Here is a 25,057-nt window from a genome sequence, read left to right on the forward strand (position 1 = left end):
AATGGCAAAAGTTTTTAAAAAATCAAACTTCAAACTCTTCTGAGAACAGCACAAAAGGAAGTTACCCCAATTCTTAAACTCTAGACTTCCAGTTCAACAGGCCATTCATCTGTAGGTTAATGGTGATAGACAGGACAAGGTAACCATCTTTCCCAGTACAGGTCCTGAACCTCCAATTTTTTTTTTTTTAAACAAACAAGGCTATGTTGTACTTCAGTAAGACCATGTCCTAACCAAGTCCCAATACAATCTCATAGTTGCCCAAATAAAAACACAATATGAAGGGAGGTGTTCTCAATGAGGCGGCTCCTCAGCTGCCAAATAAACTACCTGCTGAGAATAAACATTCTCATATGAGCTCATATGAAAGCATATAGGAACTAGAACAAGTTTCAGGTTTTTTTCTTAATACATTAAATGCGGTAATTATTTTCATAGTTATAAAAAAGTAGAAATATTTTAATGTCTCTATATCCTTCCCTATCTCTCCCTCAGTCTTCACATGTCAACACCCACCCTTATCAGCTCACAAATCAAACCCACCAGGTAATCTAATGAGCTATGCCAATTTCCTTATAGAGATGTATTTCTTTTTAAAGATTGATTTTATTTATTTATTTGAGGGAGAGGGAGAGAGAGAGAGCACACTCATGTGAGAGAGCACATGCATGAGAGAGAGCACTAGAGGTAGGCAGGAGCAGGAAGTCCAACATGGGGCTCGATCCCAGGACCCTGAGATCACGATCTGAACCGAAGGCAGACGTTTAACCAACTGAGCCACCCAGGCACCCTGAGATGTATTCCTTGAAGAAACAGCACTTATCCCACACAAAATTCAGTTCAAGATAACAAATTCATAAAATTTAAGCAAACCAGTACTAAGAAAAACCAAACTATACACATACAACACAAAAACATTAACAAAAAGGAATAAATAAAGAGTGGAAGTTTCAGGTTCAAAGAAAAGAATAACCAGTAAGAAACCTAAGAATTGTTAGATATACCGTCCACTCACATACACAATTTATCTCTCTTACAGTTGGTTATCTTTTTTTTTTTTTTTACACTAATCAGGGCAGGCGCCATATCTACATCTATTAAAACTGTTTCTTTCATAGACCAATTCAATACCACAGTGAAATGTAAGGTGGCTAAGAAAAACATCCTCCACACAAAAATATCTCCATCTTTGGCAACAGCGTAGATACCTAAAAAATTCCCTCCTTTCTGATAATTTTCCTAATAAAATAAAGCATCTAGGAGTTAGCGTCTTATAACAAAAGTCTCACTGCCATATCCTAGAGTCCACAAACTATTGAATTAAATAAATTTATGGAAAATCTAGGTCATGAGCTATAACTTGTGAGGAAAACAGATGCAGAATGATAGAACAAAACCAAATTCTGCCCAGTTGAGTATTTGTCAAATGTGGAGGCTTCAAAGCCCTGGGACAGACACAGTGAAGAGGTCTCACTATAAGAATTTATATAATTTTGCATTTTCAATTCAATGACAATCTAAAAACCTTATTAGTTCACAATCTGGATCAAGTGGAGGTCCATCCTACAACCATATCTAACATCTGAGCTCAGTGGAGTACTGACAACCATACCGGCACCATGCAGAACTACTGAAGTTCTTAAGCAAAGGCTAGAAAACCTCAAGTAGAGCAGGAAACTGACTCATCACCCACTTCAGCACTAGCATGACTGATTAAAAGAGTATCATCAATCTCATAAAACAAATGCTGCTTTTTAGCTTCATTTTTTATTTTGTTTTGATTTTAGAGGCATAGGAGAGCTGTAAAAGTATGAGGAACTTAGACATAGTTTTAAGTTATATTATGATCAAATAATTTAAGACAACTACGCAGCATTAAATGGTAAACAAGTATTATTGTTATTAATTTTTCATTACATGTATTAACCATACTACTACTAACCTCCAGTAGTGCAAAACTCAACATGGTTGAGGGAAAAACAAAAGAAGATCATACAGATTATACTACAATAGCACTCCTAGAACTGGTATATTTGTTAGTGTGGACCAAAAAACACAAACACACACAAAACAAAACAAAACAAACCACCTTACAGCAAGCAAATATTTCCTATTCTCCCTCTGGCTGCCATAAAGGCATCTTAGAGACACAATTATGATCTAACTAGAACTGTGACGGTTTCCACAAGGGCAACTGACTGATAATTCCAGAAAGAAACAGAATCAAAGAGTTTGCTCAAATCTGGGCATAAGAGACTGGGCACAAGACTATGAAAAGAAGCTTAACTGAAGCTGGCACCAAAGAAGACAAGGAGGTATACCCTTGGGAGGTATTTTTAGGAAATATTTTGTAGAAATTGCCTTGGGGGATATTCTTGGCCACAGAAGTCTTGGCTATTTGTCCCTAGAAGCTTTGATAAGTATGGAAGTTATCATAAGAAACAGAGTGGTGTGTGCATACGTCTGCTTCCAAAGACCATAAATAATCTGCGAAACTATAAAAACTATAAAAATACAGTAAATATTTTTAACTAGATTATGATTAAGAGGTAGACCTTATGTTACACACACAAGTACATAAATGGTGACAACTGAGTTTTTGAAAATCAAGTGATTTTGATATGCAATATGAACTGCAAAAAGAACAAGCATTTCTTCCACAGAGCCAGGTCAAGAGGAAGAAGTACGAAGAAGAAATGGAGAGGAATGCACATAGGCTGTTTTGGTTTAGAGAATGTTTGCAGGGAGATATGGGAGAATTGTGTGACTGTGTTGGTAAAATTATGCCGAGATATCCTCCCGAAGCCAGAGATCACAGACTCAGAAGGCCATCGGGTTCCCAACACAGCCCTTTCCACCACTGTCTTTACCCGCCCAACCCACCCCACCCCCCAACCTCCATTCACTCTTGGGGAAGAATCTACCTCCCTGAGAATTTCAACACAGACCAAAGCTGAAATCATATGTTCTGTATCTGCTTCACTGTTTATATCTTTCCCAGGTCAGGGGAATTAATGCATGTCAGGATGCTTGAGGAATTACAAGAGAGGTAATTTTACTTAATGACTTTACAATTTATTCTCCTTCAATTAAGACCAAAATAATCTGAAATTAAGATATGACTAGATGGATATTGACTGAAATTTACTAAAACACAAGAACATACATTCTCACTGTCAATTAGGCAAAAGAGCCTACCAGCCATCACAAACCATCAAGAAAGCATGTGAAAACACCATGAGAATATTTACTACCTTACTAGTTTTAGACAGGTTACAGTGAAGGGGACTTCAAAAGTCGCCTACCTGAAGTCTGCAGAAAATTATTCATAGCTCTGAAGATATTACAAAAGCAAAGTTACTAGTTCAGTACCATGTAAAACAAAGTATAAGGTAAATGCTACAATATGTTAAATCGACAGACAAACCCAACTACATGCAGCAACCTAAAATCTAAATAAATAGTTCAGTGAAGTGAGTAAATTAACTTAAGTGAAAATAAAGGGTCAATAACAATTTATCTCTGGTCTATTCAGTGCCCTTATTCTTAAGACAACTAAAATTTGAACTTCATTATGCCTGCAATCTGATTAAAGGAGATAAAGAATGCAACTTGATCTCAGCAACTTTGACATCCAGATGCATGAGGTGTCACGTCACGGGTAAATTCTCTACATAAGAATCACCCAGCCCAAAGAACTTCAGATGAAATTTCATTAAATTGATATATGAAATATAAGCATGGATTAACCAATAGAAATCACATTCAATTAAGTTCACTGCAAACTAACCTTCCTGTGGTTTGAACAAACATCTTTAAAGAAGAAAACTATAGCAGCACTAACAAAGTCAGTATAGCCAAAGGCCAGGTAGGAGGGAAAGCACAAACTCTGAACATGATGTAAGAACTTGGTAGAGTTCCTTTTACCTTTTCCTCTATTTCAAATTGCAAAGAAAAAAAGAATCTTTAGTGAAAACAGCTAATACTTATTTATTGAGCAACTGTCATACACAAGATGCTCTGCTCATTGAATTCTCACACCAACCCTTTAAGCTAGTACTATTATTAGCCATACTTTCCCAAAAAGGAAATTAAAGGGAAGAGAAATAACACTCCCCAAGTCACAAAATTGACAAACAGCTGAGGCAAGATGTGAACTCATGAACTTTTACTCCAGAACCAGTGTTGTTAACCATTTTATTATACTGTCTGAAAAAAGGTAAGCTGCTCCATGTGAACATCAAACACCCATCTAACAGAAAGAGAGAAAAAAAAAAAAAAAACTCTTAATAAAATATCTGCGAATTCAACTCACCCAGAAATAGACAAATACTTTCTGCAAAAGGCGAGATGATTACTTTAGGCTTTGTGGCCCACACGATCCCTGTCACAGCTACCCAACTCTGTTGTTGAAACCAAAAAAGCAATGATAAGCAAATGAGCATAGCTGTGTTCCAATAAAAATTTTAAAAATAAAAATTTACAATCACAGGTAATAGGCCAGATTTGACTTGGGGGGGTCCCACATTGCTAAGTCCAAACTAGCTAAGAAACAGGAGATTTAAAAATTTCAAAAAACTTCAAAATTCATGACTCCTATATAAATCAATTACAGAAAAACTGCACACAAGCTGTCAGAAGTATCAAGGCTTTCTCAAGGGAAAGTGGTTTCGTTTGCAGAAGAAAAAAAAAAAGTCCTTTTTAATTATAGTTAAAATGCATTGTTTTAGCATTAAGAGCAAGCTTTTCCCTTTGCTGCCTCACCCGGGTACCTCTAGGGTTTTCTGAATCCCAAGGGAAGGCAAGTGCCTCCAGCCAAGAACAGGCTTCACAGAGCCACAGCAGTCTGCACCAGGGCTGCTGCCAGTCTACTTTTGTTCCTGGCCCACATTTACTCCCCATCAACACACCATCTGTTCTGCTGGGATGGGGGTCATGACATTCAGCCAACAAAATCTTCCTAGAATAGTGAAGGAAGGAAGCCTAAGAGCACACTTCAGTTAACATCTACAAATTAAACAGATGTAAATGCACTGATCTGAAAATTCAACCTTTTCTGACACTGACTTTCAAGCTTTTAACTGGTATCCTCCTGGCTGCCCACCCAGTTAGCTCTCAGGAACAGAGGACGGATCTTGTTCTCTGTTCCCACTGATTCACCTGGCCTAACTCAAGATATCAACAACAAAAATGGAATCTTCTTCACCTTTCTATTGCTCATCTTATTCTGTCACCTACAGCTAACTGTACAATAGATCTTAAATCACTCCTTTTCCTCTCATATTCCTAATGCTACCAGTCTAATTTGACTCTTACCCACCTAGTATCTATTTGGTTTCCAAATATTTTTAATCACTTTACAAAATTTGTGTACAAATATACATGGAAATATATAAAATCAAACATAAAAGAATATGAAGAGTAAGATATGTACATACAAATTCTAACATGCCTTCCTATATCCCAATGACTCATCAAGCACATTCTACTTGGAAACTTATGGCCATAGTTTTCAAACTTGGCACTACCAGAATAATCCTTATAAAATGAACAAGACACTCAAACATGTCAATGTATAAAAACACAGTGAGAAACACCAACGAGGGTATGATTCTTTCAGTTTGGACAACCCACCAGGGAAAGCATAAGGCTGGGCCATTAAAGTCATACTGTGTACTGGGAACAGTAAATAACTCGGTGATATGATACATTCCAACAGAAACAACAGCAGCAAATTTGAACAGAAAATAGGCCACTGTATAGAGTCCACATCACTTGACTGCAACATAAATCAGAATCAAAACTTTGTTAGAAACAAATTCTTTAATGAATTAGAAATAATTGTCAAAACTTAATGCAAAGATAAATTGGGAAATTAATGACTTTCTTTTAAGGGAAAAGGCAGCCAGTATTAAATGTAATGTATGTTACTTTATATACCACACACATGTGCACACACACACATAACCACTCTACAGTCAGCATTTTACATTTGTAAGGCATCTCAAGAAAAGCCTAAGAAACTTTAATTCATATCTTTTAATACTCCTATGAAGCAAGTACCATGTGGCTCAGTAGAATAAATTAAAAATTAAGCTTACACATTTCATAGTTTAATAAAAAACTTCACTAAAAATTTCCAAATTAATTCCAGGATAATATGTTTGCTTTATTTGTCACATATTCAATACTTCCAACTTTTCATGATGCTTTTAAATGTTCAAATGAGAATACATCATATGAACTCTACATCTAAAATGCTTATTCTAGGGCCACCTAGGTGACTCAGTTAATTAAGTGTCCAACTCTTGATTTCGGCTCAGATCATGATTTCAGAGTCATGGGATCAAGCTCTGCATCAGGCTCCATGCTCAGTGGGGACTCTGAGATTCTCTCTCTCCCTCTGCTCCTGCCCACCCCTGCACTCTCTAAAATAATAAATCTCAAAAAAATATGCTATTCTAGCTTCCTATATTTTTCTCAACTAGAAATTTACATGACTCAGTGCATACAAAATCCTTTGCATCCATGAAACAGGCATACCTTGTAGATACTGTGGGGTTTGGTTCCAAATAACTGTAATAAAGCAAATACTGTAATAAAGCAAGTCAAATGAATTTCTGATTTCCCATGTACACACCTTAATTAAAAGAACACTTCATTGCTAAAAAATGCTAACCAAACCTGAGTTTTCAGAAAGCTGTAATCTTTTTTGGTGATGGGAGGGTCTTGCCTCAGTATTGATGGCTGCTGACCTAGCAGGGTGATGATTGCTGCAGGTTGGGGTGGCCATGGGAAGTTCTATAATAAGACATTGAAGTTTGCCACATCAACTGACTCTTCCTTTCACAAACAGTTTCTCTGTACCAGGTCATGCTACCTGAAAAAACTTCTACTATGGGTAAAATATTTTCAAAATTGGGAGCCAAGCCTCTCAAACCCTGTCACTACTGCCTTATCAACTTAGTTTGTCATATTCTAACTCCTTTGTTGTCATTTCAACTGTCTTCATAGTGTCTTCATCAAAAGTAGATTCCATCTCAAGAAATCAGTGTCTTTGCTTAACCATAAGAAGCAACTCCTCATGCACTGAAGTTTTATCATGAGCTTTTATCAATTCAGTCACATCTTCAGAATCCACTTCTAATTCTAGTTCTCTTGCCATTTCTACGTCTATAGTTACTTCCTCCAATGAAGTCTTAAACATCTCAAAGTCATCCATCAGGACTGGAATCAACTTCTAAACTCTAGTTAATGTTGATTTTTTTACCTCTTCCTATGAATTATGAATGTTCTTAAAGGCACCCAGAATGATAAATCACCTTTCCAGAAGGCTTTCAACTGACATTGCCCAGATCCAACAGAAGAACCACTATCTACAGCACCTATAGCCTTACAAAATGTATTTCTTAAATATTAAGACTCAAAAGTCAAAATTACTCCTTGATCCATGGGCTGCAGTGTGTTAGCAAGTATGAAAACATTAGCCTCGTTGTATATCTTCATCAGAGCTCTCAGGTGACCAGATGCATTATCAATGAGCAGTAATGTTTTGAAAGGTATCTTTATCTGGGGGTAGGTCTTAAAGGTAAGCTTAAAATATTCGTAAACCATGCTATAAACAGATGCACTGTCATCCAGGTTTGCTGTTCCGTTTATAGAGCACAGACAGATTTAGCATAATTCTTAAGGGCCCTAGGATTTTCAGAATGGTAAATGAACACTGGCTTCAACTTAAAATCACCAGCTGAATTAGCCCTTAACAAGAGCATCAGCCAGTACTTTCAAGCTTTGAATCCAGGCATGAACTTCTACTCTCCAGCTAAATCTGAAATGGCATCTTCTTCCAAAAGAAGACTGTTTTATCTACACTGAAAATCTGCTTAGTGTCACACTGTGAAAATTAATAATAGAAAATCTCACTAACATGGAGTCAGGAGGTTAGACAGGAAGAGCTCTCACACCCTACCACTTAATGTCAACTGCAAATCCAAGAGAGGGACCTTGCCAACAAATACTACTTTATCCTAGTAGGAGGAAGAAAGACTTTCCTGTTGCCCCAACAACAAGCAAGCCAATGAGAAGCCACCATGCTTCCAGCTCCCAGTTTACTCCAATGGACTTTTATTTATGACAGCCTTCCCAACCTACCCCTTTCTCCTATAGAAGAGCTTTCCTCTTGTTCTGCCAACTTGCCTATAGTTTTTTGGCTTAGTTTGCTTGTCCCAGATTGCAGTTCTCTGTTATTTCCAAATAAACACATTTGCTAATAAAATAACTGGCAGTTTTTAAGGTTAGCAACATTTCCCATTCTCTTAGCTAGATCTCACGGAGAACTTGCTGCTTCACCTGAACTTTGATGTTATAGGGACCACTTTCCTTAACCCTCATAAACCAACATCTGCGAGCTTCCTTCTGCAGCTACCTCACCTCTCTCCACTGTCAAGAGTATTGAAGAGAGTTAGGGTCCTGTTCTTAAATTAGCTTTGGCTTAAGGAAATGCTGTGGCTGATTTTATCTTCTATCCAGATCACTCAAACTTTCCCCATACGAGCAATAAGGCAGTTTGGCTTTCTTATCATTCACGTGTTCACTGGAGTAGCACTTTTAATTTCCTTCAAGAACTTTTCCTTCCATTCACAACCTGGCTAACTGGTGCAAGAAGCCTAGCTTTTGGCCCATCTTGACTTTTGACATGTCTTCCTCACAAAGCTTAATCATTTCTAGCTTCTGATTTAAAGTGAAAGATATGATTCTCCCTTTCACTTGAACACCTAGGGGCCACTGTTGGGTTAACTGGCCTTATTTCAACATTTCTGTGTCTCAGGAATAGGAGACCCAAAGAGGAAGAGAGACAGGGAAAGAGTGGGTCAACAGAGCAGTGAGAATATGCAAAACATTTATGGATTAAGTTCACCATCTTAAGTGGACATAGTTTGTGGCATCCCAAAGTAGTTACAACAGTAACAGCAAAAATTGATGATCACAGATCACTACAACAAATATAATAATGACAAAGCAGAAGATAGTTCAAGAATTACCAAAATGTGACACAGACACACAAAGTTGAAAAATTGCTGCTGAAATATGGCCATCAACAGGTTTACTGGACACAAGTTGCCACAAACTTTCAATATTTAAAAAAACATAGTACCTGTGAAGTGCAATGAAAGAAACTGTTTTGGGCAGCCCACATGGCTCAGCGGTTTAGCTCTGCCTTCAGCACAGGGTGTGATCCTGGAGACCCGGGATCGAGTCCCATGTCAGGCTCCCTGCATGGAGCCTGCTTCTCCCTCTGCCTGTGTCTCTGCCTCTCTCTCTCTCTCTCTGTCTCTCATGAATAAATAAATAAAATTGAGAAAGAAGAAAGAAAGAAAGAAAGAAAGAAAGAAAGAAAGAAAGAAAGAAAGAAAGAAAGAAAGAAGAAAGAAAGGAAGAAAGAAGAAAAATTGTTTATATGTATAAAAACATTAACAATGAAAATTTGAAACACAGATGAAGAACGGCCATTTGGGAGTTCCTTTAACACCTAACAAAATATGTTTTCATTGTTTTATAAATCCTTGTAAGGATAAAATATACATAATAGGGCTGGCTGCTGCTTCTTTTTGTAATGTTTATCCACATTGGAGTGGATGACTATGTTTTGTAGATTTGTTTGTATGTTTATGAAACTATATTTTACTGTTATTTCTTTTAATCTAAAAATAAGCATACAGCAAATTTAAAAAATCAAAAATCAGAGGTTGCAGAGGCATCTGGGGGGCTTAGTCAGTTAAATGTCTAACTCTTGGTTTTGGGTCAGGTCATGACCTCAAGGTCATGGGATTAAGCCCCCCACATCAGATCCATACTTCTTGGGATTTTTTGTCTCCTCTATCTCTCCCCCCCTTGTGCAGGTGCGCACTCTCTCGCTCTCTCTCTCTCTCTCTCTCTCTCAAATAAATAAACAAGATCTTAAAAAAAAAATCAGTGGTTCTATTTAAATAGTCTTTATCCAGCCAAGGATAAACATTTTAGTAATTACATAGGGTCTATGCCTTTTGATTAAGCTATAAATTTTTAATAAATACTCAAGTCCTGCTATTCAATTATATTATTTGGTTTGTACTAATTATTATTTATTATAAAGTTCTCCCTTCTGAAATAAAGACTGCTAATAGTCGCTGGTAATAGATATAAAACACATTTCTAGTTTACGATAAAGAGCTGTACATTTTCCAACACCCTAGACTGGCTACCAGAATTCAATCCAGCAAACATTTATTTAGCACCTTTCATGTGCCAGACCCCAAGAAGAAAAATGGAACTGTCCCTGTGATATTCATTGATTGCCTAGTACTGACTCAAAATCTAGCATCAAAAAAATAACACTGAATTACCTAAGCAATATAAAAATTATTATGCTGACAAAAATGGCAGAAACGTTAGGCTACATTTATTGTTTGGTGCTGGGAAAACATCTGTTTTGCAATTTTCTACAAATTCAACTTTAGAAGTAACAGAATATGTCTGTGACAAATACAAAACCACTTCAAATGAACACAAGTTTTCTCCACTCTGATCATCCCACAAAGAATATCACATGGCATGTGCCAATCCAATGAGGTTGTTAGACAAAAACAACAGAAGTACTCCAACTGAACCATGATATTCATCAATTACGGATTCAAAATAGACTAAGTACATCAAGAAAGATCCAATAATACACAATATACATCACTGGCTATCAGATAAAATACTACTGGATGTTCATGCTATCAGGTGGTGACATCTGTGAATTTCATCAAGGCTCTACATATTTTACTCAGTGGGCCACCTCTACCCAATTCATCCCACAGGAGAAAAGGTGAAGAAAACAGCAAAAATAGGTGGCAGATACCCCAAACACTGACTTGCTGAAGGCAGTATTAGGACAACTCTGCTTTTTTCTCAATCTTGGGTTGAGTATGCATAACAAGAGCAAATAATGATTTAATCTGATTAAACTTGAATACCCTGCACAACTGTATTTCTAATACTTCCACATAAAAATAGTCACTGCAAGAGAGAAGAAAAATAGTTCAAGGGGCTAAGGGGTGGGATAAACAGGGAATGGTTGATAGAAAGGTACAAACTTCCAGTTATACAAGGAATAAAAGCTGAGGATCTAATGTAACTAGTTGACTATAGTTGATGTATTGTATAAATGAAATTGGCTAAGTCTGCAGAATTTAAATGTTCTCACACATCAATCAATCAATCAATCAAGAGGTGATAAAAGTGAATTTCTCCATGAGAGAAGTCCTTCCACAATATATACATAAATTAAATCATACTGTATACCTTAGATATCTTACAATTTCATTGGTCAACTATAGTTCAATAAAGCTGAAAAAAAAAAAAACCCATCTGCTCCGTTCTTCAGAATCTATATAATTCTATTTTGGGGAAGTCTTCCCCACCTCTATTCATCGGATGATGAGGAACTCTTAAACTTGAAGTCTACAACACTCATTAGAAGCTTGATCATATAGGGAGAACCCAGGTGGCTCAGCGGTTTACCACCACCTCCAGCCCAGCACTTGATCCTGGAGACTCAAGATTGAGTCCTGCATCAGGCTCCCTGCATGGAGCTTGCTTCTGTCTCTGCGTGTGTGTGTGTGTGTGTGTGTGTGTGTGTCATAAATGAATAAATAAAATCTTTAAAAAAAAGAAGAAGAAACTTGACCATATAATTAAGGTTTCATGGTATGAAAATAACTCTACTTAGCTTTTGAGTAAAATATTTCTGATTTACACTCTGTGTGTTTTCACTAATTTCTTAATCACTTTAAGCCTGGTGTTGTTTTAGGATGTAGAGATCTCCCAAACTACATTTTGACATCCCATGACAGAAAGAACCTTCTGTTTTGCTTTATATTCCTAGCATTATGTTAGACTCAAATGGATGCTGGAAGAGTTTAATATATTCACTGCCTATTATAAATGTTTCAACGTTTATAAATAAGTAAACAGGCCATGTATTGTAACACAAAATATTGAAGGGCACTAGAGATGGGTAGTTTATAGGATATCTAAAGAATCACAATAAATTATAATGTAAGAGATTTCTGAATTACTTTAAGATATTTCATCAAGAGACTCTCCACAGTTTAGAATCAAAGACTTGAAGTAGTAGAGGAGTCCATCTAACTCAATTCCTCCTATAACAAAACCTCATCATCTGCAGTTGATATATGAGAAAAGGGAGAAGGGTGTGGCCATGAACTCTGTACCAAGTAATTCTATGTATTTTATCTTATGCATTTGACACAGTACTGAGTAGGGTCTATAGGCACTATCAGACTGTAAAAGGGCCCATGGCAGGAGACAAGAGGGTAACAGTGACACAGAATGTGAGGAACCCTACACAACAGGGAAACAAATTTACAGCACAGTTGTGTGAGTAGTTCAATATCCTATAAATTCTTAGTAGAAAACTTATAATTCAGATCTCCCATTCTCTATAATCACATTTGTCAGGTGAACCTTAAAGTATAAATCAACCCAAAGTATATCTGCTTAGTCAATACTAAAAGAAGGACAAACCAAGCTGGTAATGGTATTATAAACAACAGTCACTGCTAAACACACTAAAACAAAAGATTTCTTTGAGGTTAGCTTTTCTGATTGTTTCTAAAGAAGAAAACAATGACAGTCAATTTCTCAAGTAGGATCTTTCATATCAGAATCTCAATATGGCTTCTTATTTCCATCAACCACAACATTCAAAGTAACAGCTGTACTTCATACAGATTCTGCAATTTTATTTTAGCTTTGATTATACTAATCATGATTGTTTCTTCTATAAAAAAAGAAATTACAAGCTCAAGATAAAAATTACTTTTACAGAGTACTTACTGAATCATCATATTTCCAACTAATTAATTCAATGTAGAATGTCAGGAAAATACAGTTCTTAAATACTTGTTTAACCTAATTTTCTTACCAAAAAAACAAAAACCTTTGTTAACAAAAAGTACAAACGACTATTTTAATAATCCATTTGCAGGTAAGAATAATTTTAATCAAAGTAACACCTGCTTGAAACTCTGCACTCTTTAAATGATCATTAAAAAGTTTTTGTGATTTCTTTCAAATTTGATTTTATTAATGAAATTCAACATATTCAATGTGATTCAGCCACAGTTTACTTTATGTCTTCTTATACACTCTCTATATATTGACATTTACAGAAAAAAAATTATAGCAGTGACACCTCCAAGAAGCTTGGAGACAAAGCCAAGCATTTAAAGGGAACATTTAATAAGATTATATGGTTTCTCTCTTTCAAGCATAACAAAAGAGAATCAGTCCTTTGACCTTTAAACATCAAGAGAACCTTTAATTTCGACTTGATAAAACCTGCAACCTCTCAGTAAACTAACAAACTTGAATAGTGAAATACATAAGGCAGTAACTCCCTGTTCCTTAAATGAAGATTCTCATGAATAACAGTGTACACGTCAACTTGAAAGAATTAAAATACCCCAGGGGTGACTGGGTGGCTCAGTTAAGTATCCAACTCTTGGGACACCCTGGTGGCTCAGCGGTTTAGCCACCTGCTTTTGGTGCAGGGCGTGATCCTGGAATCCTGGGATCGAGTCCCATATCTGGCTCCCTGCATGGAGTCTGCTTCCCCATTTGCCTGTGTCTCTGCCTCTCTCTCTCTCTGTGTGTTTCTCATGAATAAATAAATAAAATCTTAAAAAAAAAAAAAAAAGTATCCAACTCTTGATTTCAGCTCAGGTGATAATCTCAGGGTCATGAGATCCAGCCCCGAAGATGGCTCCATACTGAATGTGGAGCTTGCCTGCAATTCTCTCTCTCCCTCTTCCTCTGGCTCATATATGCCTTCTTTTGCTCTCTAAAAATAAATTTTAAAAAAAGGGGGTACCTGTAACAAATCTCTACTTCACAAACTGTGTGCAGTAATGGAGTCCTACGACATCATACTCTGGCCTCTAATAACATCCACATGATTATATCTCAATAAAGCTGGGAGGAATTCAGATGTAGATTTCAATAGTTCATATGCCACCCATTCTGTGTTCTTCTGTATTCTTATCTCACTTTTAAAAATGAACATCCATGACAATATTAGCGCTGAAAAGCCAGTAATAGGTACTAAGCAAAGACATTCACTTCTTCAAACCTTAATCGGATTTAGTTTTACTAGTACTTGGGGGTCTTCCTAGATGTCTTACTGATTTCTATTTTGACTCAGTTGTAATCAATATATATACTGTGTATGAATCCAACCCTTTTAAATATCTTGAAACTTACGATTTAGTATATGATGCTTTATGAACACAGCATATGAACTAAAAAAGAATGAAAATTTCACAGTTATCAGATGTACTGCTCTAAATTCTGGTTTTCTCAGGTTGAGAGAATGTGGTATAGTCTCAAACTGGGGAAAGGAATCTGAATAAACAGATAAAAAGTCAACTAGATTTCAATTTAGAAGGTTCTACTAATTTACTTATCATTCACCCATTCCATTCAACAAATAGCTACTGAGAACCCACTACAGTGATAGGCAATCCTGATGGATACAAACACAAAAAAGAATGACACACATTCTCTGCCTTCATAAAGGTATATAGTATGGCAGGGAAAACAAACAATATGAAAGTGCAGCATGTTCAGGGCTATGAGCTTGCTAAGCGCAGGCAGCTGAGGAAGCACACTTTGAAGCACCTACTCAGTCCCAGCAAACATAAATCCCCTTCATTTTAGGGCCTTACCAAATAGGTAAGAAATTTTAGGGCTAGAAACCAAACAGTGTCCTGAAGCCTGCCTGATAGTATAGTTCTGGGGAATTAAATACTTTCTCCCTCTTATTGTGAAAGAGGGAAAGTTAGAAATCAGTATTATTTCTAAAAACACTCATTAAAAAAACAATACAAGTGTGCTTGAAGCTGAGTCAAGTAACAACCCTTAATAGAAACTAGTAAGGAGGGCAGCCCGGGTGGCTCAGTGGTTTAGTGCCGCCTTCAGCCTAGGATGTGATCCTGGGGACCCTGGATCGAGTCCCACGTCGGGTTTCCTGCATGGAGCCTGCTTCTCCCTCTGCCTGTGTCTCTGCCTCTCTCTGTGTGTCTCTCTCATGAATAAATAAATAAAATCTTTAAAAAAAAAAAGACAGAAAAAGAAACTACTAAGGAAAAAAAAAGCCACATAAAGCCAGCTTTACAGATCCCTTAAAAAAAAAATCAGGGGGATCCCTGGGTGGCGCAGTGGTTTGGCGCTTGCCTTTGGCCCAGGGCGCGATCCTGGAGACCTGGGATCGAATCCCACATCGGGCTCCCGGTGCATGGAGCCTGCTTCTCCCTCTGCCTATGTCTCTGCCTCTCTTTCTCTCTCTCTGTGACTATCATAAATAAATAAAAATTTAAAAAAAAAAATCAGTAAGAGAAGGTGTAGTGGGGGAGGACAGAGCCTAATAGAATTTTACCTAGTCTTTGATTTGTAAAGTTCTACTTTATGGAGATGTCTGCAGCTAGGAAAAAACAGTCTAAAAAAAAAAAAATGGGACGCTTGAGTGGCTCAGAGGTTAAGCGTCTACCTTTGGCTTGGGGCACGATCCTGGGGCCCTGGGATCGAGTCCCATGTCAGGCTCCCTGCATGGAGCCTGCTTCTCCCTCTGCCTATGTCTCTGCCCCCCTCTCTCTCTGTGTCTCTCATGAATGAATAAATAAAATATTTTTTTAAAAAAACAGTCTTGACAGATCAAGAGATATAAAGAAAATAAAACAATGCTGAACCAAACCACAGGAGAGAACAGATAATTTAGCAAGTTCTTACTAAGTGAGATTGGAATATGCAACCATTTACTATATCAAACATTCTGAAATTAGTCTACCTTCCAAAATTAGGAATCACAGCAAGGAAGAAAGCATTCTTTTGCTCTGCTGCTTTCCATAACAAAAATCAGCAGATATGAAAATTCGTGCAGGTGGCAGAATTATTCTAATCATGACTATCCAAAAGATGTAATAGGAAATATGCCTTTTTAATTTAGAAAACAAACTTAGGAATTATTATTTGGAGGCAGGCTCTAGAGTAATTGCTACTAAGAAATTAAGTGATTCATTTATTCCACCAAAGTGAGGGATGGGGAGGAAGCAGATCAACGGTAAGGAAAACTGCATCAAGGGAGATTATCCATGAAAATATGAACTGCATCCTTTATGTGCTCTCAGAAAAGTTGCAATATGTGATTTCTATCTCATGCACGCCTAATGCTTAGGATTTTCTTCATATATTCCAGGGACATTTATTAAGGCACTTGTTTCTGGAGCTTAAAATTAATGCACTGTAAGAATCACTACTGTGTTGGCTTTATTAAACTGTAACAAAATATCATTCTGTTTTCAATCATTTATAATGCCAAACAAAAACCAGCAGATTTTCTGTCCAACACTATATCAGGACCGTCTGTCACCTTTATTCTAACAACCACCAGGCAAGCTAAAAGAAGAAAGGAAAACAAACCAAAAATAGCAATAGCTGTCTGGAGGTAGAAATGTCCAGAGATTGATAATCCACTACCTGTTTAATAGAGATAAACTTTTTGTCCCATAGTGAAACACTCCCAACTTGAAAAATTCAGCTTATTAAAACTTCATTGTAGATGTTTCCAATCATGACTTGTTTAGGAAGTCACATTATTGCTTTATTTTGATACTAGAGATGAAAGTGCTATTGATGAATACCTGTAGGAGAGACTTTGAAAGAGAATGACCCCAAACTAGAAACAAGCAGTGTCTACCAGGTGAAAGATGCTGCAGACCATGCAGCAACAAGCAAGAAATGGAACCTGGTCTCAAGGAGTTTTATCTGACTACATTTCTTTCACAGTCAACGTACTTACCAAAGACCAATTTACCAGTTCTTCCCCTTAATCTTTCTTCCTTCCTTTTTTGAAGAGGTGAGCACCCAATTTAAAAAGGGAATCCAGTACCACAAGGGATGAAAGAAGCCTCATACCCCAGGTGTGGTGGTGTCCCTCACAGAGCCAAATCCCACCCATCAAAAATAATCCAGAAGACATGGTAGGGTTATAGAGAAACTGCACAATTTTCTGAATGACAAATAGTACGTTCCATTCATTAAGCATCATTCATTACACAAATACCCTACAACACTGTATTCTACTACACCCATATAAACAGAAGATTTGCCAACAAGAAAAAGAAATACAGAAGGTGACTCTGATCCAAAATTAAAAGGAAAACCATTTAGCCTAGAGAAAGAAAGCAAAGATGGCAAAAAACGTAGAGGTAGAGCCAGAAAACAAAGAAAGGGTCATTTTACCTTAGCAATTTTTCTTTAATGTTCTATAGCATTATTGGTCTGTGATGGATTGGAAAATAAACAATTAGGCCTTGAGAAAACATAGCTTGGGAAACACTACCATGAAAGCTTTCAAAATTTAAGCCATCGTGAAGTCAGCATACTGATCTTATTCTTGTAACTACTATCAAAGGTAAAGGAAACCTCCTTTATGATGGAGTCAGGGAGCGTAGAAAGGGGAGCACTCAAGCACCACCAATCACATCACAAACCATAGGAAAACTTATTTTACATGCCAGTCAGGAGGAAGGAAGAAGTTCTCCTTGCCCAGCAATAGCCCAGTCAATGAGAAACCTACATACTGGGCCAAGGAGAAGCCATCATCACCAGAAACTCCTCAAAACAGCCTCTCCCAACTTCCTCCTTTCCTTTGTTCTCTGAAATGTTTATGCTTTGTCAGCAGTTTTATTTTTTTATTATTTTTGAGAGAGCATCCACACATGAGTAGGGAGGGACAGAAAGAGAGAGAGAGAATCCCAAAAGACTCCACACCCAGTACAGATCCAGAAGGGGCTCCATCTCAGGACCTGAGATGAAACCAAGAGTCAGGTGCTTAACTGGCTGAGCCACCCAGTGCCCCTTGGTCATACTTTTTCTGTCCTGAATTGCAATTATTCTAATAAATTCCTGAATAAATTCATTTTGCTGGTAAAAGAGCTGGCTCTTTTGGTTTTGTTCTGCTTTTAACATCAACTGTATACAGGTGATACTTACACTTAACTGTTTACTGTAAAAAATTGGCCTTTCTTAATGTACAGGCATCCCTCTTCCCACCAAACTTTACTGAAGTGCCACTGCTCTGGCCAATTAACTTGCTAGCAGGGATCCCAGAAGGGTCTGAATTCTCTACATTCTCTACCCAGTCTAGTTCCCAGGTTCCAACAACCAACCAGCAAATCACACATGCTCAGGGCACCAGCCAAGCCACAATACTTTAAAATGTTTGTGAAATAATATATTTCTACAAAAGCAATAAAGTGGTCATTATGGAAAAAATCAGAACTTAGGGACTTTTTTCGTTGCAAAATTTAGTATATTTTTTGTTTCAAATTACATATGGATGGAGAGAGCACAGTAATCTTTCCAGTGCTTAAAAATCAATCAAGGTCTTAACCCAGCAATGGCAGAAAAATGCCTTACAGGATCCCAGGGAGGGGCCTCTGACCATTCTATTTGAAGCTGTAACACCCCACCCCTTGAGCCCTGCCTCCCAACTACTCTGTTTCATTTTTTCCACAACACATGCACCTATTTTTTGGTCCATCTTCCTCCACTACAATTTAAGCTCCATAAGAGCAGGGAATGTTGTTAACATTCTCAACACCTGGTACTAAGCAACTGAGGTGTTTATTAAGTATCTAGCGAGTAATTTTTCATAAATAAATAAATAACCATGAAGCCCTCGTTTAATAAGCCTCCATTTCACCTGAAATGCAAACTTTCATGGCAAAGCTTTACACGAAAGGTGATTTATTTTTTTAATATTTATTTATTTTTATTTATTTATGATAGACATAGAGAGAGAGAGGAGAGAGAGAGAGACAGGCAGAGACACTGGCAGAGGGAGAAGCAGGCTCCATGCCAGGAGCCTGACGCGGGACTCGATCCCGGGACTCCAGGATCATGCCCTGGGCCAAAGGCAGGCGTGAAACCACTGAGCCACCCAGGGATCCCCCATCAAAGGTGGTTTAACCTTGCTTGTCACCCGGCACTGTTTCAGCTGCTGCCTTGGACTTAGATTCAGCATATATTTTTGAAGCTATTCCAAAAACATATATTGAATAGAACAATATAAACAGAATTATGTTCAAGGAAATTTAAGATGTGAAGAGAACATGATGAGTAAAATCCAGTGCTTCCATAAATACAGTCCTCCCATTAAAAAGCTTTAGGTAAGTATATATATATAGACTGCTAAGGCTTAAGAACAAAGCATCCTACAAACAGCATTTTGGAAACTAACCTATTCGTAACAAAGGTACCTGCTATATTAGGCTAAATCCTCTACAGTTACATTTATTACAGCTATAAATACAAACAACCATCAAACAAGTTGATGACTTTTAAAAGCTCCTTATCTCTGATTATCCTAACAATCAAGTTCAAGGGCTGTAATTAGGCCCTCAAGAATAACCTGTCCAATTTCACATTTCTTTCCTTACCTCTACTTTAAAATGAAGATAAACATACAGTGATTAAAAATAGTTTCCAAAAGTTAGGCTATAAAATTAAGGCACTAGAAAATTCAGTAGTCAGGGGTGCCTGGGTGGCTCAGTCCATTGAGCATTGGACTCTGATATCAGCTCAGGTCTTAATCTCAGGGTTGTGAATTCAAGCCCCACGTTAGGTTCCACACTGGGCATGAAGCCTACTTAAAGAGACAGAGATGTCCCGGTGTTTCATTGCATCTGTATCTGGGGTAAATTCCCAACAGTGCAATTGCTGGGTCATAGGGCAGGTCTATTTTTAACTCTTTGAGGAACCTCCACACAGTTTTCCAGAGTGGCTGCACCAGTTCACATTCCCACCAACAGTGCAAGAGGGTTCCTTTTTCTCCGCATCCTCTCCAACATTTGTTGTTTCCTGCCTTGTTAATTTTCCCCATTCTCACTGCTGTGAGGTGGTATCTCATTGTGGTTTTGATTTGTATTTCCCTGATGGCAAGTGATGCGGAACATTTTCTCATGTGCGTGTCGGCCATGTCTATGTCTTCCTCTGTGAGATTTCTACTCATGTCTTTTGCCCATTTCATGATTGGATTGTTTCTTTGCTGTTGAGTTTAATAAGTTCTTTATAGATCTTGGAAACTAGCCCTTTATCTGATATGTCATTTGCAAGTATCTTCTCCCATTCTGTAGGTTGTCTTTTAGTTTTGTTGACTGTATCCTTTGCTGTGCAGAAGCTTCTTATCTTGATGAAGTCCCAATAGTTCATTTTTGCTTTTGTTTCTTTTGCCTTCGTGGATGTATCTTGCAAGAAGTCACTGTGGCCGAGTTCAAAAAGGGTGTTGCCTGTGTTCTCCTCTAGGATTTTGATGGAATCTTGTCTCACATTTAGATCTTTCATCCATTTTGAGTTTATCTTTGTGTATGGTGAAAGAGAGTGGTCTAGTTTCATTCTTCTGCATGTGGATGTCCAATTTTCCCAGCACCATTTATTGAAGAGACTGTCTTTCTTCCAGTGGATAGTCTTTCCTCCTTTATCGAATATTAGTTGACCATAAAGTTGAGGGTCCACTTCTAGCTTCTCTATTCTGTTCCATTGATCTATGTGTCTGTTTTTGTGCCAGTACCACACTGTCTTGATGACCACAGCTTTGTAGTACAACCTGAAATCTGGCATTGTGATGCCCCCAGCTATGGTTTTCTTTTTTAAAATTCCCCTGGCTATTCGGGGTCTTTTCTGATTCCACACAAATCTTAAAATAATTTGTTCTAACTCTCTGAAGAAAGTCCATGGTAATTTGATAGGGATTGCATTAAACGTGTAATTTGCCCTGGGTAACATTGACATTTTCACAATATTAATTCTTCCAATCCATGAGCATGGAATATTTTTCCACCTCTTTGTGTCTTCCTCAATTTCTTTCAGAAGTATTTTATAGTTTTTAGGGTATAGATCCTTTACCTCTTTGGTTAGGTTTATTCCTAGGTATCTTATGCTTTTTGGTGCAATTGTAAATGGGATTGACTCCTTAATTTCTCTTTCTTCAGTCTCATTGATGTTTCTAGCAGCAATGTCCACAATAGCCAAACTGTGGAAGGAGCCTCGGTGTCCATCGAAAGATGAATGGATAAAGGAGCTGTGGTACATGAATACAATGGAATATTACTCAGCCATTAGAAATGACAAATACCCACCATTTGCTTCGAGGTGGATGGCACTGGAGGGTATTATGCTAAGTGAAATAAGTCAATGGGAGAAGGACAAACATATGGTCTCATTCATTTGGGGAATATAAATAATAGTGAAAGGGAACAGAGGAGAAGGGAGAAGAAATGGGTAGGAAATCTCAGAAAGGGAGACAGAACATGGAAGACTCTTAACTCTGGGAAACGAACTAGGGGTGGTGGAAGGGGAGGAGGGTGGAGGGTGGGGGTGACTGGGTGGCAGGCACTAAGGGGGGCACTTGACGGGATGAGCACTGGGTGTTATTCTGTATGTGGGCAAATTGAACACCAATAAAAAATAAATTTATTATTAAAAAAATAAAAAATAAAAAAATAGAGAAAGAAAAAAAGAAAAGAATTCTGTAGCCAGCAGATGCTTTCAATATTGAGGACAGATAAAAGTAGGAAATGAAGAGGGAAAAAAATCAAAATATTGTTGATACAACAATGATTCAGTATGTGAAAGAATAACTATCAAGCCAAAAGCTTTTAGCTTTCCACTGTCAATTTATGTCTTCAGGAAACCATAGGCATAAAAAATTCAAATAGAGAAGGATGGAAAACATATTTATATACCAACTCAGTATGTACATCTAACTTTCAAATCACACAACAACTTTTGGAATTGGAATGAAGCTTGAATGACAAAGAATTAAGAACAGAAACAAGAAAAAGAAAAGGCACCTCCAGGAAGACAAAAGAGCATTGTGGGACCCAAGGAATTTAACAAAAATCCCCTACCCCTGGACAAGCAGAGCAGGACTAACTCCATTTTGTGCTACACCCGCCATCTCCTGTATAACCCCCACATGACCTGCTTATTGCTTAAGGTACTCCCCCACCCTAGTCAAGCCACTGAGCACACCCTTACCAGAAACCGGCTCATATAGGAATGCGAAACCCCTAGCCGCCAAAGAATGTAAGCCCTGCCTTCACCAAACCTGCGTGCCAATTCTGACCAGAGTGATGGGCTAGTTCAAAAGGTAGTCACTATAGGGTAAATTGTAATTCAATTGGCCACCTGCGTGTGGACCGACATGACTGTGCAACTTTCTGGGTGTGTTACAATCTCATTGGCCACTGGCCCCTATAAAACTGCTACGCCTCTTAACCTCGGGGTCCAAGTCCCTGCTCCACAGTGTCGGGTATACTTGGACCCAAGCTCGAGCTTGTAAATAAACCCTCGTGTACTTGCATCGGTGTCAGCTCCTTGGTGGTTTCTTGGATTCGCAATCTTAGGCACAACAAGCATATACCCCAACTCTGACCTATCCAACATCTAAGGTCATCCCACCACTTCATGGTACCAAAAATTGAGGAGAGTAAAGTAATCCTGACTCGTAGGTCTTAAAGAGCTCTCCCTTCTGTTTAATTCAAGTAAGCATTAATATAAGACCCTTGCAAACAAAGGTTATGGCAACCTCAGTAGTCACTTGATACAGAATAAAATTAAGACGTTTCTGGAGGTATATTATGAAACGTCAAAAAGAAAAAAGCTAGTGAAATAGAAAATTGGAATCCAGATGTCAGTGAGATAAAGTAAAAGGCTGCTTTCAAGAAAGAGGCATGATCAGCACTGCATCTTGAACAGGAGCTAAGATCTGAAATGCTGGCATGGTGACAATCTTCAGGGTTAAGTGGAAACTCACACTGGGAAGAATGGCCTGGTGGTGGAGTAGTAGGGCAGCAGCTAGCTTACAAAACCCATTTGAAAAGATGAGAGGAAGCATGGAAACTCAACCACGTGAAAAAAATACTAACCTGACAACCGTCTGCAGAGGATCCCCAGAAGGCCTCAGGGGAAGAACAACGATAAGGATCAATTATGAGGTTCATCCCACGCCAAGTCTGAGGCACTAAGGGGCTGGGGCAGAATAGTGGCAGTGCTCATGGGAAGTGAAGACAAACACTGCTAAATGTAGAAACGACACAAATCAAAAAAAACCCAAAAAAACAAAAAAAAAAAAAGCACAATCACACTAAGGCTCCTGTCAGATGGGCCTAGGTACAAATTCTAATTATCTCACTTCACTAACTGTGAAACATCAGGCAAGCAACTGAACCTTTCAGTCTTTTTCTTAACCTGCAAAATGGGGGTAATACCACATGAAATGGTCATAAGATTTTACTAAATATACAATAATTAAAGTGCACAGATTAAAGAAAACTAACAGACATTCTTCCTGCTATTTCTTTTACAAAAACTGAGTCGTCTGCAAGAAATTTCAGAAAAGAAGCTACCATAGTTCAATCTCATTTTACATCAAATAATTATAGGGATAAAAAAAAAAACAGCTAAAACAACACTCTCCCACAACAGTTTATCAGTACATCCCAATCATTCCCCAAACAAGGGCATTACTTCCTCTAATGTCCGCTTTTAAATCAAGGATATTTAAATATAAGCAAAATCCATAACCTAGTATCTTCTACATAGTATCTTCTAGAAATATACCACACAATATTAATATCCACAAGAGTATTTTCCAGGTAACTGGAAAGAACTCCCCATTCAGAAAATATAATAATTTTATTTAATGATTCCACATGAAATAAATATCTATTGTTAATAACACTTTTAGTTCTATTTATAAGCAATCAATTTATTTCTACAAGGTACTGTGTTTGCCTAATAGCCTGGTCATATCAAATTACAAGTTCTCCATAAATATTTGGCTGTGATGTCAACTAGACCTGTGATAGTAGTGTAGGGTTTAGCACTCCAGATCAATGCACAAAACTGAGAATGTGAAAAATTCTCTATCAACTATGCTATAATCATAAAAGCAAATTTGTTTCCTGATATTACACCTGGAGTAAATGAAATGCATCACTTTTTCTTTCTACAACTGGCCCTGATTCACACAAAGGCCTTATTTTTCCCCAGCAACTACCTCAGATACTGCCTGGCCATGGCATTGGCAACATTTTAACACTCCCTTATTTGTATGTTCCTATTATACTTTATCAGGTGGAAATCAGAGCTAATGGTAACTATCTCCTTCTATGTACACAACTGTGCTGGGTGCTTTCTATGTCTAATCATAACTCTACCAAGTAGACATTGTTATTGGATCCATTTTACAAATGCAGACACTAAGGCTCAGAAAGGCTAACTACTGAACATCATACCAAAAACAGTTCCCCAAAAATAAACATGTATTTTCTTATGGTCATGGTTTTTCTCACTCTATATTCTTTGCTTAGAGTGTTTTCTCCTATGAACATTTATCTGGGTTTTTTTCCCCAATATTTAATACATTTATTCATGAGAGACAGAGTGAGGCAGAGACATAAGCAGAGGGAGAAGCAGGCTCCCTGCAGGAAGCCCAATGCAGAACTCGATCCCAGAGCCCCAGGATCACACCCTGTGTCAAAGGCAGACACTCAACTACTGAATCACCCAGGTACCCCATACCTATCCATTCTTTAAGGTAAAACTCCCCCAGGTCAAATTCTCTCCCAGGTGCCAATAACAGAGCTTTAAAACATTTAGTTGCATAACAAATAAATGAAGAGAAAGTTGGAATTTCTCTACTGAATTTTGGTTTAATAATTAATAAATTTTATCACATTAACTCAAGTATAAGCATCTAAAACTCACTAAGTCCCTAGAACAATCCCTGGCACCCAGCAGGCTCTCTGTAATTTTGTTCCTGGAAGGAATAAAAAAAAAAAAAAAAAGACAAGAGGGAAGGAGAAGGAAGGGGAAAAGAGAGAAAAGATAGACACAAGAGGCAGAAAAACTTCAGTTCTCATATATCGGAATCTTGATTCAGAATTTT

The 25,057-nt window shown here is 37.7% G+C and overlaps 1 protein-coding gene across 2 annotated transcripts in view; it reads right to left on the bottom strand.

The window, feature by feature from the left end:
• Positions 1 to 25,057, bottom strand: part of DDX10 (DEAD-box helicase 10) — a 253,969-nt gene that overhangs the window by 173,511 nt on the left and 55,401 nt on the right. Inside the window, exon 14 of one of the 2 annotated variants that reach the window (XM_041772525.1) lies at positions 4,316 to 4,403. The exons of the other annotated variant lie outside the window; for it this stretch is intronic. Coding sequence (XP_041628459.1) covers positions 4,316 to 4,403 — 88 coding nt within the window. The remainder of the gene's footprint in view (positions 1 to 4,315; positions 4,404 to 25,057) is intronic. 2 annotated transcript variants of the gene reach the window in all.

This window comes from Vulpes lagopus, chromosome 10 (genome assembly GCF_018345385.1).
Source record: "Vulpes lagopus strain Blue_001 chromosome 10, ASM1834538v1, whole genome shotgun sequence".
In the NCBI taxonomy this organism is placed as follows: domain Eukaryota; kingdom Metazoa; phylum Chordata; class Mammalia; order Carnivora; family Canidae; genus Vulpes; species Vulpes lagopus.